The 12012-nt window shown below is 49.6% G+C and overlaps 1 protein-coding gene across 1 annotated transcript in view; it reads right to left on the bottom strand.

The window, feature by feature from the left end:
- SIK2 (salt inducible kinase 2) overlaps window positions 1-10981 on the bottom strand; it is a 73295-nt gene extending 62314 nt beyond the window's left edge. Inside the window, exon 1 of the mRNA XM_038754099.1 lies at window positions 10817-10981. Within this exon, the coding sequence (XP_038610027.1) occupies window positions 10817-10954 (138 nt within the window). The 5' untranslated portion in view covers window positions 10955-10981. The remainder of the gene's footprint in view (window positions 1-10816) is intronic.
- Window positions 10982-12012: the final 1031 nt, after the last annotated feature.

Below are 12012 nucleotides of genomic sequence, written 5' to 3'. Positions count from 1 at the left end.
GTGGTCTAATGGATAGAGCACAGGCTTGGGAGTCAGAAGGGCCTGGGTTCTAATCCAGACTCTGCCTCGTCAGGCATATGATCTTGGGCAAGTCACTTCGCTTCTCTGTGCCTCAGTTCCCTCATCTGTAAAATGGAGATTAAGACTGCGAGCCCCATTCTGGGACAGGGACGCATCCGACCGGATTAGCTAGTAATAATAATAATGATGGCATTTATTAAGTGCTTACTATGCGCAAAGCACTGTACTAAGCGCTGGGGAGATTACAAGATGATCAGGTTGTCCCACGGGGGGCTCACAGTCAATCCCCATTTTACAGATTAGGTAACTGAGGCACAGAGAAGTTAAGTGACTTGCCCAAAGTCACACAGCTGACAATTGGTGGAGCCGGGATTTGAACCGCTGACCTCTGACTCCAAAGCCCATGCTCTTTCCACTGAGCCACGCTGTAGTACTGACCCCAGCACTTAGAATAGTGCCTGGCACACATTAAGCACTTAACAAATACCACTTCCAAAAAAATTTTAAAAAGTAGGACAGGCTTTAATGGGGCGTTTGCCAGAGCCTAATAATTATGGTTATTTGTTAAGCACTTACTGTAAAAGCTGTAGAAGCTCCTCTACAGTAGAGGTGCTGTAGAAGCAGCATGGCATAGTGGATAGAGCACGGGCTCGGGATGCAGAAGGGCGAGGGTTCTTATCCCGGCTCTGCTGTGTGATCTTGGGCAAGTCCCTTCATTTCTCTGTGCCTCAGTACCTCATCTGTAAAACGGGGATTGTCACTGTGAGCCCCAAGTGGAACAGGGATGGGGTCCACCCCGATTTACTTGCGTCCACCCCAGTGCTTGGTACAGTACCTGACACATAGTAAGTGCTTAACAAATGCCACAATTATTATTATTATTACAATCCTGGCTCTGCCACTTGTCGGCTGTGTGACCTCGGGCAAGTCACTTAAATGCTCTGTGCCTTAGTTACCTCATCTCTAAAATGGGGACTGAGATTGTGAGCCCCACATGGCACGCGGGACTGTGTCCTACCCGATTTGCTTGTGTCCACCCCAGCGTTTAGTACAGCGCCTCGCACATAGTACAGCTTAAACACCAAAATTATTATTATTAATGGATAGAGCACGGGCCTAGAAGTCAGAAGGTCATGGGTTCTACTCCCAGCTCCACCACTTGTCTGCTGTGTGACCTTGGGCAAGTCACTTCACTTCTCTGGGCCTCCGTTCCCTCATCTGTAAAATGGGGATTAAGACTGTGAGCCCTTTGTGGGACGGGGACTGTATCAAACCAGATTATCTTGTACCTACCCCAGCGGTTAAAACGGTGCCTGGCATATAGTATGCGCTTAACACTATTATTATTAATAATATTATCATTATTATTATTAAAAGCCTGGGCTATAGGACCTGGGGTTCGGCCAAACGCAGAGAGAAAAATCGCAGCAGGCTCTGCTGCAGCTCCGTCCGTCAGCTCAGTACAGGGAGGTATTGACGTGCTTGCCTTGCCTGCCCCAATCCCCGCTCTCCAAGAGGCCCGTAAACACCGGCCACCCTGGGCCCGGTCTAAATGCCAAGCACCTGACAAGTGGTATCTTTGTTTGACTAGTGAATTCAGCCAGCATCTGCGGAGGCCTGAAAACGGCACCCTAGAAAATCACCGCGGCCCAGAGGAAACAAGAAACCCATTTTATGCCGTTGCCTACAATCCGGGAGCTCCAAAATCTGGTCACCTCGAGTCAATCTGGACATTCCCATAACGGCCCGTCAACAGCCCGGCGTCCTTTTGAACCGGGGCCAAAGAGTCCGAACCTTTGGGGTGCCAAATTCGGGATGGGAGAGATGGTGGAGGACAGGGGTTGGGGAATGAGCAGCGCATCTGCTGGGGCTCGGAGTCCCAGCAAACGGCCAAGGAATGATGCCCGGCTGGGATTTCTGCCTCCACCCTTGTGCAAGATGATAACCACGGCTGTTTTTGTGGGAAACATCCACCGGCCCGCCCCCGCCCTCACCCCCAGCTGGGAGGGGTAGGTTAGCTCAGCCTCAACTGACTCCATGCTGGCACTCTGTCAGGGCATCAACCAATCAATTCATTCAATCATATTTATTCACATATTACTATGTGCAGAGCACTGTACTAAGCGTTTGCATTGTACTAGATTATTTGGTTCAATTACCTAAAGGGGGCAATTGGTATAGCTAAAGAGTCATAGAACCCCTTAGAACTCCCTAAAATGTGTACCGAACATATTCCTCCACACCCATTTTTTTTGGCTCGAGGAAGGAGAAGAGGAACCAGTTAAAAATAGACACTATTCAGCGGTTTAGTACACCGCTCAAGCACTCAAAACAAGGCTCTGTACACAGTAAGGGCTCAATAAATATCACTGATAGATTAATAAATACGATTGATGATGACTGACTACCCATGCAGATGTTGGAATGACGTACTGTGATTTGCTTTGGGTTCAAATGTGAGAAAAGCAAACGTCCCATCTAAATTCCACCCTCCTCTCAAATTCAGAGAAAACAACTCTGTGAGGGAAGTCGGAGTGGTTTCCCCAGAGCCCCCGCTACCTGGGAGCCCCTTTAGGAGGGCATCAAGGCCCCCTGCCCCTCCCTCAGAGCCAACTGATTCAGCCCTGGCAACACCAGAGTGACTGGGGAGTGTGAAGGCTGGAAGGAAGGCGAGCATGATGGCAGTGAAGACAAGAGTTAACTCTGCATCCTCCTCTCATGACCCACACGAGGGGAAAGGAGGAGGGAGATGGACTAAAAGACGTAAAAAAGAGACCCCCAAAGTCCGTCTAAGCTCCAGGGTCATAATTCCACACCTGCTTAATGCTGCATAATCCAGGATCCCAACCAGAGAAGCCTCTTGCACAAAATGTAAACAGCAACGCTCTTCCCAGCTCAGTCACAAATGGAGAACCCAAACCTGGCCTAACTTGCACAAACCGGCGGCACCGATTTCTCTCTCCAGTAAAATTTTCTCCTGTGAGGCCTGTTAAATCGTAAGGCGGTTTGAAAACTAAAAACCTAGGAAAGAAGGGATCTGACATGGCTGAACCCCACCCCACTCCACCACCACCGATAAACAACCTTTGCAGCTCCTAGGTGAGCGTTCCTGAGGCCAGCTGACCCATTCCAATCCTAATTGAACTCTGGAAGTTAATCTTGCATCTAATCTAACTCTTGCATCTCAGATTTACTAGTCTTCAGGATCAACACCGTCATTCCCGATAAGAAAACAGCATCCCTAGGATTTCAAAGCGCCTTCACGACACAAGCAGCATGGATGAGGAGCAATGGGGCCTAGCGGGTAGAGCCCGGGCTTGGGAGTCCAAAGGACCTGGGCCCCTAATCCTGGCTCCCCCAACTGCCTGCTGCTGTGTGACCCTGGGCAAGTCGCTTAACTTCTCTGTGCCTCAGTTCCCTCATCTGGAAAATGGGGATTGAGACTGGGAGCTCCACGTAGGACAACCTGATTACACTGTATCCCCCCAGCGCTTAGAAAAGCGCTTGGCACGTAGTAAGCGCTTAACAAACGCCATCATCAATATTATTACTACTTCGCTGTGCCTCAGTTCCTTCATCTGTAAAATGGGGATTAAGACTGTGGGGATTAATCAGGTGTCCAACCTGATTATCTTGTACCTACCCCAGCGTTCAGTACAATACCTGGCACATAGTAAGCGCTTAATGAGTACCATAAAAAGAAATCACAAGACCTGATTTATCCTCTAGATGTCCGTTTGCTTTGAGTGGAGAACGTGCCTACCAACTCTGTTCTACTGTACTCTCCCAAGCGCTCAGTACAGTGCTCTGCACACAGTAGGCACTCAATAAATAATCCTGACTGGAAGCAGAGCTAAGTACCACCAGTGCTCTCTCGTCATGCCTCGGGCGGTACAGCGCCTGCAGTCGCCACAATCAGGTATTAATCAATCAATCGTATTTATTGAGCGCTTACTGTGTGCAGAGCACTGTACTAAGCGCTTGACTCGCTTGTGGTGGAGGAGTCCGAGCCGCTCCAGTGAGCTCCACCACTCATCTGCTGTGTGACCCCAGGCAAGTCACTTCACCTCTCTGGGCCTCAGTTTTCCCAACTGTAAAACAGGGATGGAGACTGTGAGCCCGACAAGGGACCGTGTCCAACCCGATTTGTTTGGACCCATTCCAGCGCTTAGTCCAGTCCTGGCACATAGTAAGCACTTAACAAATACCATAATAATAATTATTATTAGATGACCCTTTCAGAGAGCTGCCAACCTTCAGGAGTTGCCCACTCTTGGCAGCTCCTAGGGCAGCGTCGCCCCGGCCATCTGACCCTCTCGGATCCCGATGGCCCGGGCCGGGGCCAAGCTGTCAGGCCACTCCGGAGCCCTCACCAACCCAAAACTTCGGGACTTTCCCTACGACAGCCAATTGGTACTTCCCAGGCGCTTAGTACAGTGCTCTGCACACAGTAAGTGCTCAATAAATACGACTGAATGAATGACAGCGCATTCTTTGCCAGACTGATTTCCAACACCTCTGGGGGTAGTGGGTGGGGAGAAACCCGTCAATGGATGGTATTTATAGGGCGCTTATTGGGTGCAGAGCACTGTACTAAGCGATTGGGAGACGATACAGCAATCAAGTGACATCCCCTGCCAACAACAAGCCTGCAGTCTAGATGACCTTGTATCTCTTCCAGTGCTTAGAACAGTGCTTGGCACATAGTAAGCGCTTTACAAATACCATCATTATTATTATGTGGGACAGAGACTGTGTCTAACCCGATTAGCCTGCATCTCCCCCGGCGCTTAGAACAGTGCTTGACACATAGTAAGTGCTTAAGAAGTACCATGATCATGGTGATTACAGAACAGCGCTCAGCACAGTGCTTGGCACATAGTAAATGCTTAACAAATACCATCATAATTATTATCTTGTGGGGCAGGGACTGTGTCCAACCCGATTAGCTTGCATCTCCCCCAGTGCTTGACACATAGTAAGTGCTTAAGAAGTACCATGATCATGATGATTATAGAACAGCGCTCAGCACAGTGCTTGGCACATAGTAAATGCTTAACAAATACCATCATTATTATTATCTTGTGGGGTAGGGACTGTGTCCAACCCGATTAGCTTGCATCTCCCCCAGTGCTTGACACATAGTAAGCACTTAACAAATACCATCATTATTATCATCACGGGAGACAGGGACTGTATCCAACCCGATTAGCTTGCATCTCCCCCAGCTTAGAACAGTGCTTGACATATAGTAAGTGCTTAATCAATCAATCATCAATCGTATTTATTGAGCGCTTACTGAGTGCAGAGCACCGTTCTAAGCGCTTGGGAAGTCCAAGTTGGCAACATATAGAGACGGTCCCTAGCCAACAGTGGGCTCACAGTCTAGAAGGGGGAGACAGAGAACAAAACCAAACATACTAACAAAATAAAATAAATAGAATAGCTATGTACAAGTAAAATAAATAAGTAGGGTAATAAATATGTACAAATATATATACATATAAACAGGTGCTGTGGGGAAGGGAAGGAGGTAGGATGGGGGGATGGAAAGGGGGATGGGGGGAGAATGATCATGGTGAGTATAGAACAGCGCTCAGCACAGTGCTTGGCACATAGTAAACGCTTAACAAATACCATCATTATTATTATCTTGTGGGGCAGGGACTGTGTCCAACCCGATTAGTTTGCATCTCCCCCAGCGCTTAGAACAGTGCTTGACACATAGTAAGCGCTTAAGAAGTACCATGATCATGGTGATTATAGAACAGCGCTCAGCACAGTGCTTGGCATATAGTAAGCGCTTAACAAATACCATCATCATTATTCTTATTATTATAATAAATGGGTTTTCGTTCCCGCTCGGCCTGTGAGTCGAATGAGCGGAGGGTCCCCGGGGTCCCGAGATGCCAACCCTCGAAGGGTTGTGACCGGGTACGCTCCTTATGGGCAGGGATCGCCCATAGGAGAAACATTGTGGCTCAGTGGAAAGAGCCCGGGCTTTGGAGTCAGAGGTCATGGGTTCAAATCCCGGCTCTGCCACTTAGCTGTGTGACTTTGGGCCAGTCACTTCACTTCTCTGGGCCTCAGTTACCTCATCTGTAAAATGGGAATTAAGACTGTGAGCCCCCCGTGGGACAACCTGAAAATAATAATAATAGTTGAGCCCGCTGTTGGGTAGGGACCGTCTCTGTATGTTGCCAACTTGTACTTCCCAAGCGCTTAGAACAGTGCTTTGCACATAGTAAGCGCTTAATAAATGCCACCACTCATTCATTCATTCAATCATATTTATTGAGTGCTTACTGTGTGCAGAGCACTGTACTAAGCACTTGGGAAGTACAAGTAGGCAACCTCATCACCTTGTAACCTCCCCAATGCTTGGAACAGTGCTTTGCACATAGTAAGCGCATACTAAATGCCATCACTCATTCATTCATTCAGTTGCATTTACTGAGCACTTACTGTGTGCAGAGCACCGTACTAAGCGCTTGGGAAGTACAAGTTGGCAACCTCATCACCTTGTAACCTCCCCAGCGCTTGGAACAGTGCTTTGCACATAGTAAGCGCTTAATAAATGCCATCACTCATTCATTCATTCAATCGTATTTACTGAGCACTTAGTGAGTGCAGAGCACTGTACTAAGCGCTGGGGAGGTTACACGTCTATGAGGATGTCCCACAGGGGGCTCACAGTCCTAATACACATTTTACAGATGAGGTCACTGAGTCCCAGAGAAGTGACTTGCCCAAAGTCACCCAGCTGACAATTGGCAGAGCCGAGATTTGAACCCCGACCTCTGACTCCAAAGCCCGTCCTCTTTCCACTGAAACACGCTGCTTCCCCACCGCTTAGGACAGTGCTTGGCACATAGTAAGCGCTTAACAGATACCATCATTATTATTATTATTGTCATCGCGGGGCGGCAGCCTGGCCTTGCCCCAGCGCTTAGTACAGTGCAGTGCACACACAGGAAGCGCCAGCTTAGCAGTCATTCATTCAGTCGTATTTATTGAGCGCTTACTGTGCTAAGCGCTTGGGAAGCCCAAGTTGGCAACATATAGAGACAGTCCCTACCCAACAGGGAGCTCACAGTCTAGAAGGGGGAGGCAGATGACAAAACAAAACATATTAACAAAATAAAATAAATATGTACAAATAAAATAGAGTAATAAATATGTACAAACATATATACATATAGACAGGTGCTCTGGGGAGGGGAAGGAGGTAAGGGGGGGATGGGGAGGAGGGCTCAGTCTGGGAAGGCCTCCTGGAGGAGGTTGTTCTCTGTCTCCCCTTTCTAGACTGTGAGCCCACTGTTGGGTAGGGACCATCTCTATATGTTGCCAACTTGTACTTCCCAAACGCTTAGTACAGTGCTCTGCACACAGTAAGCGCTCAATAAATAGTGATGCCATTTATTAAGCGCTTACTACGTACAAAGCCCTGTTCTAAGCGCTGGGGAGGTTACAAGGTGATCAGGTGGTCCCACGGGGGGCTCACAGTCTTCATTCTCTGTCTCCCCCTTCTATCATCATCATCAATCGTATTTACTGAGCGCTTACTAGCCTGTGAGCCCACTGTTGGGTAGGGACCGTCTCTATATGTTGCCAACTTGGACTTCCCAAGCGCTTAGTACAGTGCTCTGCACACAGTAAGCACTCAATAAATATAATTGATTGACTGATTGATTCACCCCCATTTTCCAGGTGAGGGAACTGAGGCCCAGAGAAGTGAAGTGACTTGCCCAAAGCAGCGAGGGTGCTTTGGGCAAGTGACTTGCCCAAAGCAGAGAAGCAGCGTGGCTTAGTGGAAAGAGCCCGGGCTTTGGAGTCCGAGGCCATGGGTTCAAATCCCGACTCTGCCAAGTGTCAGCTGTGTGACTTTGGGCAAGTCACTTCACTTCTCTGGGCCTCAGTTACCTCACCTGTAAAATAGGAATTAAACCAGTGAGGCCCCCCCTGTGGGACAACCTGATCACCTTGTCACCTCTCCAGTGCTTAGAACAGTGTTTTGCACATAGTAAGCGCTTAATAGATCAATCAATCAATCGTATTTATTGAGCGCTTACTGTGTGCAGAGCACTGTACCAAGCGCTTGGGAAATACAAGCTGGCAACATATAGAGCCAGTCCCTACCCAACAGTGGGCAAATACCATTATTATTATTAAAGTCACACAGCTGACAAGTGGCAGGGCCGGGATTTGAACCCGCGACCTCTGGACTCCAAAGCCCGGGCTCTTTCCACTTCCCCATGTTGCTTATCAATCAATAATCAATAAATTGATTGACTGATAGTAGGGAAAATGGGGGGGGCGGCAAGGCCGTCTGTGCCCACCTGCGTCTTCCCCACGCTGCTTATCAATCAATAATCAATAAACTGACTGATTGATAGTAGGGAAAATGGGGGGGGGGCAAGGCCGTCTGTGCCCACCTGCGTCTTCCCCACGCTGCTTATCAATCAATAATCAATAAATTGAAAGACTGATAGTAGGGAAAATGGGGGGGGCAAGGCCGTCGGTGCCCACCTGCGTCTTCCCCGCGCTGCTATCAATCAATAATCAATAAATTGACTGATTGATAGTAGGGAAAATGGGGGGGGGCAAGGCCGTCTGTGCCCACCTGCGTCTTCCCCGTGCTGCTTATCAATCAATAATCAATAAATTGACTGATTGATAGTAGGGAAAATGGGGGGGGGGGGGGCAAGGCCGTCTGTGCCCACCTGCGTCTTGCCCATCATCATCATCATCATCATCATCATCATCAATCGTATTTATTGAGCGCTTACTGTGTGCAGAGCACTGTACTAAGCGCTCGGGAAGTCCAAACTGGCAACATATAGAGACAGTCCCTGCCCAACAGTGGGCTCACAGTCTAAAAGGGGGAGACAGAGAACAAAACCAAACATACTAACAAAATAAAATAAATAGAATAGATAGGTACAAGTAAAATAAATAGAGTAATAAATCTGTACAAGCATATATACATATATACAGGTGCTGTGGGGAAGGGAAGGAGGTAAGACGGGGGGGGGATGGAGGGGGGACCAGGGGGAGAGGAGGGAAGGGACTCAGTCTGGGAAGGCCTCCTGGAGGAGGCCCACTTTTATGAGGGCGGCCCCCCGCCCCCCCCGGGGGTTGTGTGGTGATGGATAGATGGATCATCATCATCATCATCAATCGTATTTATTGAGCGCTTACTGTGTGCAGAGCACTGGACTAAGCGCTTGGGAAGTACAAGTTGGCAACATCTAGAGACAGTCCCTACCCAACAGCGGGCTCACAGTTTAAAAGGAGGAGACAGAGAACAAAACCAAACATACTAACAGAATAAAATAAATAGGATAGGTACAAGTAAAATAAATAAATAAATAGAGTAATAAATATGTACAAACATATATACATATATACAGGTGCTGTGGGGAAGGGAAGGAGGTAAGATGGGGGGATCGAGAGGGGGACAAGGGGGAGAGGAGGGAAGGGGCTCAGTCTGGGAAGGCCTCCTGGAGGAGGCCCACTTTTATGAGGCCGGCCCCCGCCCCCCCCGGGGTTGTGTGTTGATGGATGGATGGATCATCATCATCAATCGTATTTATTGAGCGCTTACTATGTGCAGAGCACTGTACTAAGCGCTCGGGAAGTCCAAATTGGCAACATCTAGAGACAGTCCCTGCCCAACAGTGGGCTCACAGTCTAAAAGGGGGAGACGGAGGACAAAACCAAACATACTAACAGAATAAAATAAATAGAATAGATATGTACAAGTAAAATAAATAAATAAATATAGTAATAAATCTGTACAAACATATATACATATGTTGTGGGGAAGGGAAGGAGATAAGATGGGGGGATGGAGAGGGGGGCGAGGGGGAGAGGAGGGAAGGGGCTCAGTGTGGGAAGGACTCCTGGAGGAGGCCCACTTTTATGAGGCCCCGCCGGGGTTGTGTGGTGGTGGATGGATGGATCATCGTCATCATCATCAATCGTATTTATTGAGCACTTACTATGTGCAGAGCACTGTACCAAGCGCTCGGGAAGTCCAAATTAGCAACATCTAGAGACAGTCCCTGCCCAACAGTGGGCTCACAGTCTAAAAGGGGGAGACGGAGGACAAAACCAAACATACTAACAGAATAAAATAAATAGAATAGATATATACAAGTAAAATAGAGTAATAAATCTGTACAAACATATATACAGGTGCTGTGGGGAAGGGAAGGAGGTAAGATGGGGGGGATGGAGAGGGGGACGAGGGGGAGAGGAGGGAAGGGGCTCAGTGTGGGAAGGCCTCCTGGAGGAGGCCCACTTTTCTGAGGCCCCGCCGGGGTTGTGTGGTGATGGAGGGATGGATCATCATCATCATCAATCGTATTTATTGAGCGCTTACTATGTGCAGAGCACTGGACTAAGCGCTCGGGAAGTCCAAATTGGCAACATCTAGAGACAGTCCCTGCCCAACAGTGGGCTCACAGTCTAAAAGGGGGAGACAGAGGACAAAACCAAACATACTAACAGAATAAAATAAATAGATATGTACAAGTAAAATAAATAGAGTAATAAATCTGTACAAACATATATCCATATATACAGGTGCTGTGGGGAAGGGAAGGATGGGGGGGATGGAGAGGGGGACGAGGGGGAGAGGAGGGAAGGGGCTCAGTCTGGGAAGGCCTCCTGGAGGAGGCCCACTTTTCTGAGGCCCCGCCGGGGTTGTGTGGTGATGGAGGGATGGATGGATGAGGGGGCTCCCTGAGGGGGCTCCCTGAGGGACCCCCCCGCCCCCGCCCCCACTCGCCTCGCTCTTGGTAATGCGGTGTCGGCCCAGCTTGACCACGGCGAAGTTTCCCTTGCCCAGCGTGCCCTCGATGTCGTAGAAGCCCACCCGGACCGGCCCGCGCTGCTGCAGGTGCCTCGGGCCATCCGCCATGACCATGCTGGGCCACGACCCACCGACCCACCGACCGACCGACCGACGGCCCCGGCGGAGGGGGACTCCGCGCGCACGCGCACTCGCCCCCTCGCGCGCTCGACGGGGACCCCGCGCGCACGCGCGCTCGCTCGGCAGGGCCGCGCCGGAGGGGGGACTCCGCGCGCGCATGCGCGCTCACTCCGTCGCGCGCCCTGCGGGGGGGCTCCGCGCGCACGCGCGCTCGGCGGGGCCGCGGCGGCGTGATAGGAGCGATGGCATTTATTAAGCGCTTACTATGTGCAACTCACTGTCCTAAGCGCCGGGGTGGTTGCAAGGTGGTCAGGTTGTCAATCAATCAATCGTATTTATTGAGCGCTTACTATAGGCAGAGCACTGTGCTGAGCTCTTGGGAAGTACAAATTGGCAACATCTAGAGACAGTCCCTACCCCAACAGTGGGCTCACAGTCTCAAAGGGGGAGACAGAGAACAAAACCAAACATACTAACAAAATAAAATAAATAGAAGAGATATGTACAAGTAAAATAAATAAATAAATGGAGTAATATGTTCAAACATATATACAGGTGATGTGGAGAAGGGAAGGAGGTAAGATGGGGGGATGGAGAGGGGGATGGAGAGTGATAGTAACGATGGCATTTATTAAGCGCTTAACTATGTGCAACGCACTGTTCTAAGCGCCGGGGTGGTTGCAAGGTGGTCAGGTTGGCCCACAGGGGGCTCACAGTCTTCATCCCCGTTTTACGGATGAGGAAGCTGAGGCACAGAGAAGTGAAGTGACTTGACCACAGTCACACAGCTGACAGTTGGCGGAGTCGGGATTTGAACCCGTGACCTCTGACTCCAAAGCCCGTCCTCTTCCCAATGAGCCGTGAGCCCACTGTTGGGTAGGGACTGTCTCTATATGTTGCCAATTTGTACTTCCCAAGCGCTTAGTACAGTGCTCTGCACATAGTAAGCGCTCAATAAATACGATTGATATTGATGATGATGATGATGCTTGCGCACGCGCACTCGCTCGCGCTCCCTCGAGCGCTCGGCAGGGCCGCGGCGGAGGGGGGTC

This window comes from Tachyglossus aculeatus, chromosome 11 (assembly GCF_015852505.1).
Source record: "Tachyglossus aculeatus isolate mTacAcu1 chromosome 11, mTacAcu1.pri, whole genome shotgun sequence".
Taxonomy (NCBI): domain Eukaryota; kingdom Metazoa; phylum Chordata; class Mammalia; order Monotremata; family Tachyglossidae; genus Tachyglossus; species Tachyglossus aculeatus.
The sequence above is the reverse complement of the archived record's forward strand: the minus strand, read 5'-3'. Positions and strand labels throughout refer to the sequence as shown.